This window comes from Uloborus diversus, unplaced genomic scaffold (assembly GCF_026930045.1).
Source record: "Uloborus diversus isolate 005 unplaced genomic scaffold, Udiv.v.3.1 scaffold_365, whole genome shotgun sequence".
Taxonomy (NCBI): Eukaryota; Metazoa; Arthropoda; class Arachnida; order Araneae; family Uloboridae; genus Uloborus; species Uloborus diversus.
The window spans coordinates 21,573-27,527 of record NW_026558533.1 but is presented as its reverse complement, the minus strand read 5'-3'; the positions used below and the strand labels follow the sequence as shown (position 1 = coordinate 27,527).

General features: G+C 35.1%; 1 protein-coding gene across 1 annotated transcript; it reads left to right on the top strand.

Moving 5' to 3' along the window:
• Window positions 1–1,638: 1,638 nt before the first annotated feature.
• On the top strand, window positions 1,639–1,998 carry LOC129233379 (myosin-10-like; the record flags this gene model as incomplete). The annotated part of the gene is made up of 1 exon (XM_054867414.1): window positions 1,639–1,998. A coding segment is annotated over exon 1 (360 nt), but the record flags the coding sequence as incomplete, so codon positions are not given.
• Between the last annotated feature and the right edge of the window lie 3,957 nt (window positions 1,999–5,955).

The following is a 5,955-nucleotide window of genomic DNA, read 5'->3' as shown; positions in this document are numbered from 1 at the left end:
AAAGTGCATATTATATTTAGAACCGTGCACAGAAATTTGGGGGCCTGTCACAAACCACCCCCTGCATGTTGTTTACCCCTATATTTCACGCCTAGTTTTAAAAATATTGGGCCCCCTTCAGGTTCGGGGCCGGGCCAACAGGTGTCCCTTCTCCCCCCCCCGTGCACGCCCCTGTTTAGAACAATATGGAAAATCGCTCTTCCACTTGAAGAAAAAAAAAAGAACTTGATTAAATTACGCGTAACAAAAGTCGGGGGGAGGGGAGAAGCCTTTCTACGAAGTACCCCCCCCCCCCAATCCAAATTAATGTTGCACGAAATTTCAGTTATAAGTGCTAAGGAGGCTCCTGTGCAAAGCAAAACGACCGCCCGTAACGTTTGCACATTCGTGCTTTTCAGTAACATTTTGCTCTTTAGCTCAGAGCTTGAACTGGGTTTATCGAAGAACTTTTCTTTAAATTAGAAATTCTTATATTTTCTGCTCTACTCATCGAGCAAATTGAAACAAATTTCATCTTGTAAAAAAAAAAAAAAAGAAAAAAAGAAAAAAAAAAGCATTTACAAATGACATACAATGTTAAGGGGTGAGGGAATTCTACTATCCCTATATGAGTAATTTATGTGAAATTTCAGCTTAAAAAACTATTACCGGAAAAAAAAGGTCATTCGGGAAAAAAACAAACAAATAATAAAAAAAAATGCTTCGTTGTTCAAACTACTTAGTTACTACTGATAACTAATTTTGAACCAAATTACTTAGTGAAACTTGTGCTAAACTGTAACATTTAGATCACTTAGTAATAGTTTGCAGGCCACAAAGCATGATGATTCAAAAATAAATGAATAAATAAAAATAGTAGTAAAAGTTAAAAAAAAAAAAAGAACTATGTTTGAAACTATTGCAGCACTCGATTGTTAAAATTTCAATTTCTGAGAAACAAATTCAACTTTTCTTCCGTTTTCCTTTTTTTCATTTTTAAGGAAAGAAGGATAAACTTATTAATTCAGTAAACTTATTAATTGTTTTCACCCGCATTTAAACACACACACACACATCACAAACCCATACACCTTCAAAAAAGAATCGTCTTATTTAGTAATCAACCTGTTTATTAAAATTTGACACAGTTTTGCTGCGGAATAATCTTGAAAATTATGTTACGTAGAAACTGGGTGCTCTTGCGCTCGATGGAGGAAAAAAAAGAGAACTTAATTTAATCATCCTTGTTTGAAAAACAACCCTATAAGGTGCGCAAAATTTCGAACAAGAAGTAAAGGGCAGTAACGAAACCTAAATTTCTTCACCTTGGCTTCCATTTCAAGCGCTGTTGGCGACGGAAACACGCTTCGCTGCTTACAACCCTACAGCCGGGCGCTAACTGGAAACCGCTTTTCAGGCTTAACGCACGAATCCAGTCATTAACTTTGGACAGGCGGATTGGTAGTGAAGTGTCGGCGGTCAAGCGATTTTAAGTACTAATTGTTAAGCTTTCAGAGGCCTTGTCATCTGCTGACAGGTGATATGTTCGATCCCTTACACATTTAGTCCCACTCTCCCGCCTTTCAATCGAACATATTGTTCGTATTTTTGCCATCATACTCTTGAATTTTCGGCGGACTCCGACCACCGGCTCTCAAGATGGCGGACAGCGCGAGCATGCTGGATGTCCAAGCAAATCCAGAATTGAAATATCTGATCGTGGACAGGAATTTCGTCAATGATCCATCGAAACAGGCCGAATGGACTTCGAAAAAACTAATATGGATCCCCCACGAAACACAAGGCTTTGTGGCGGCGAGTATTGTGTCAGAAAAAAAAGACGAGCTCGAGGTGGAAATTGCCGAAACGGGTAAACATTGCGTGGTGAATAAAGATGATGTCCAGAAAATGAACCCCCCAAGATTTAATAAAGTCGAAGATATGGCAGAATTGACGTGCCTTAATGAAGCATCAGTGCTGTACAATCTCAAGGATCGGTATTACTGTGGCCTTATATACGTAAGTACCTCTGCATGCATTTTTTTTTTTTGTTCCATAAATTTCTCAGTTATTTATTTTGATACGCATTCCCGTTCAATTAAAAAAATTGTATTCCGAAATGTCACTCCCAATGTGCATTGACGACCACTTGCCCCTCCCCCTAAAAACCGTTGCCATAAAAAATCTGCGGCGGCGGTTGTGATCGTTGTTTAAATGCTGCACTTGTCCCTGAAAATTCACCTGTCAAGTTAATTTTCATTTTAATCCCTATCTATTTCTTCAATTTTTTTTTTAAAAGCGATTGCTAAAACAAGTTTTAGTTGACAATATAAAAACAAGCACAAGTTCACTAGGTGTACAATTTTTCTGTTATTACCATTCTTATTTAAATGGCATGCAACATCCCCTCGCCTTTTTTTGTCCGTTCATAAATCTGTCAAGTTATAGCTGCTACCTATTTATTTAAGAATCCTTCCATGAAAAAAAAAGGATTATTTTTCAGATTTAAACTAAACATTCATCAAGTACTCTCGACAAGTATTGTCATATTTAAATTGTTTAATTTTAGTAAACAACCTGGTTACATTTGAAGAGTGCCAAGTACGTATATTTATTTATTAAACTGCATTTGAATTTGCATAATTGAGTTTATAATCTTTTTCTTAATCCATATCAATTAATAGCTTTTTTAACTCAATTCACATAGTTGTCAATTATCAGTTTGTATTTTTTTTTTCATTTTTTATGCAAAATCATTAACTTGATCAGCCTATTCTTTTTGCATGATGTCAATTTTATAATTTTTTCATTAAGGAGCATTTGAAGTAAAAGAAACGGTCATATCAAAAATCATTTTTGCATGCAATATTTATCTGTGTTGCATACAAATTAAGGTTAATGTTTTCCCTAGTGTAAAATTTTTTGTACTTTCTCTTGTTGAATTACTGTTTACCTTCCATTTTAACATTTTAATTAATAACGGGCATAAAATGCTCTACATACTTATTTTGCATAATTGGTTACGTAGTTTTATCTCCTTTTTATCGATTTGTGGTGTGCTTTTTAGTTATTAAAAATATGTAATTAAAATCAAGAGCCATTTGCAATATATATTTTTTTGTAGAACATGCAAAAGCAACTTTGTTTTGATCAATAGCTTCACGCTATCCATTTAAATCATATTTCAAGAATTGCCTATGCAGAAGTTATTAATAATTGACAAAGGGGCTTCTGAACGAAAAAAAAAAAAAAAAATCTGTGCTTCATCCAATTTGCGCGGTAGCATTATCGCCTCTTTTAGACTTTAAGTTCAAGTATTGAAATTTTATTTGTAATGTAAAAAAATACTTGATTTCATATTGTAAGCTGAAGATTAAATAAAAAATTTGTTTTAGGTATTTATAAAAGAATTACAACTTTGCTGGAAAAGGCATGAATTATTACTGAAACAATGCAATAAATGATGTAAAATAGAAATGCTCTCTTTAATGAACGAAATGTAAAGGGCTATTATTTAGCATGCGTGAAAATTTCAATCCTTCATTAATAAATTCAATCCTTTCCTCGAAACAAGCATCTACTTTCTGCGCTGTGGCACGTTTTTGCTGGCGAATCGTGGTCACTGCCAATAAAATGTTTTCGAACGAGAAATTTCGAATAATATAATTCCGAAAAAGGTGATATCACGCCAATTATGGAAGCACCTGCTTTTGATGCGTATTTTGGCGGTGAATCACAAACGAAATATGCTTTTACGTAATATGAACATCCTTCAAGCTTTTTTTTCCTGCAAAACCAGGGATTTCTTTTTTCTTTTCCACACTTGATGTGTTTTCAGTTTTTTAGGTTTCATTGTTAGGTTACATTCATCATGTCTTCCTTTTCTGAAAGCATTTTCACATTTAACTCTGATGTTACTCATAAGCAAGTTTATATTTTTTCAAATTTCAAAGTCGAATAGTATTTCGGCGTTGTCGATATGTGCTTGTCAAAAGAAAGCTTTTTTTTTCGTCATGTGAGAAATAAATATTTGTTTTCGTTATTGTTGTAATTCCCAACTATTGTATTTCCAACAATTTGAAGGAATTTAATGAGATTTCCAATTTTTTTTTTTCGTATGCTTTGGGGAAGAGAGACTTATTGCTTTATGAGACATTTTTTCTCTAAATGTCTGAATTCATTGCAATTTGTTTCAAAAATTAATAACAGTAAGTTTTTGCTTGAGCTCACTTGAAAATTCAATAAGTTTTGTGGTTAATTTCAAGAACTTCCTCGCTCGCTGAACATTTGAAAGAACACAACTCTTTTTTTATTTTATTAGTGGCGTATTACTAATTTTTCATGGAGGAGGAGTGGTGGCACCAGTCTCATACTTTCATACAATACATACCTGCCGACGTGTGCATGATTGTAAAACTTTCCTTCTTGAGGGGGGGGGGGGAGCGACGTATGATCCCCGAGCATCCCAACTCTTGCGCAACGGCATTGGTTTTTTAAGTTAGTTTTTGTAATTACTAGAGTGTAAAGAACGATATATTTTCAAAATTATGCTTAATGTACTAAATTAAAATCTAGTATATATATAGTGAGCTGTTTTATCAATCCATTGGGAATTCTTTGAAGGATTACTGCTGTAAAATAAATTATAGTGTACAAAATTATTTTTTTAAAGGTAAAAGGCTTTTGTAGTTAGAATATACTGAAAAAATTAATTAACCAAAGATTATGAATACCATTAAAAAAGAATCGTTTTTGGAAAATTGTTTTAATTTTCCAGAACTGTGTCAAATGTCACATTTTCCATTGTGGCTTATGAAACAAGAGATATAGCTACTTTCAATCTAAAAAAAATTATGTTAAGCAATTTTCTTGCTAAGGGTAACGCCTCGCCCTCCTCTCGAAAGACTTCATAATGTGTCTGTGGTTATCGGGTTATCGCCCCGTTTTTTTTTCGTTTGTTCCCATCTTTAGGTTGATGGATTTTTGTAAACTCAGAAAAGTTCAACTTGACATTATACTTAGCCAGCATTAATTGCACAAGCAGACATTTATTTATTTTTACAATAACAAACCAAATATTTCCGGCAACGGCGTTCCTTCGTTCCCCCTCCCGCCACGGATTATTAAGCGAAATAGCAAAAAGGTTTGAAATGTATTACACGCGAATTTTAAAAGCAAAGTGCGAAAAAACTGTGACAAGAATTAACCTTTATACTGAATTGTGGACGCGTGGCACATGAAAAGAGTAACATTTTACCTCTTGGAGGCCGGGAAGCAGGTATTTTCGTATGTAAACAAGAACCGAGGAAGTGCTTCTATTCATAGCGATATAACGGCTCTGTGAATGAAACGGTTTTGAATGAAGCTCCCGAAAAAGGGGGAACCCTACTACTCGAAAGGGCAAAGTTGGTGTTTTGAATATCGTTTGTTTAGAGCAGAGGTTCTTAAACTTTTTTTTTGTCTCGTCTACTACCTGCCTATATTTTCTAATTTGCGCAGAGGTCGTTCCATGAAACGTCAGGGAGAGTCATGTGGTCATGTTCGTAGCCTGGATTTCCGTTAGGGAGGACAAGCATAGGCGCAACAATATAGTGGTTTTTAGTTGTTCCCCCCCCCCCCCCGTACGAACATCGGAATTTGCTTTTGGAAATTGTTTCATCCTCTCTCCCTAACTTTTTATGCAATGTTTGGTCAGATGAGAGCAGAAAAAGTGCTTATGTATTTCCTTCGGAAATATTTCGAAATTGAAGTCCTGAAGTTGCACTTTAAATTATCATTGGTGACTTTTGGAAAGTGCGTGGGAGTTGGAGGTTCTCTTCAAGGGAGGGGTAGTTGCCCCTCTCTGCCTCAGTCTGGCTACGCCCATGGGTAGAGTAATATATTTGAGCTCAAGCTGTCCTATAACGGCCAAGTCAATGTTAAATGTATGAAAACGTCATCTGACAGTTACGGAATTAACCTTACATCAAAATTTCC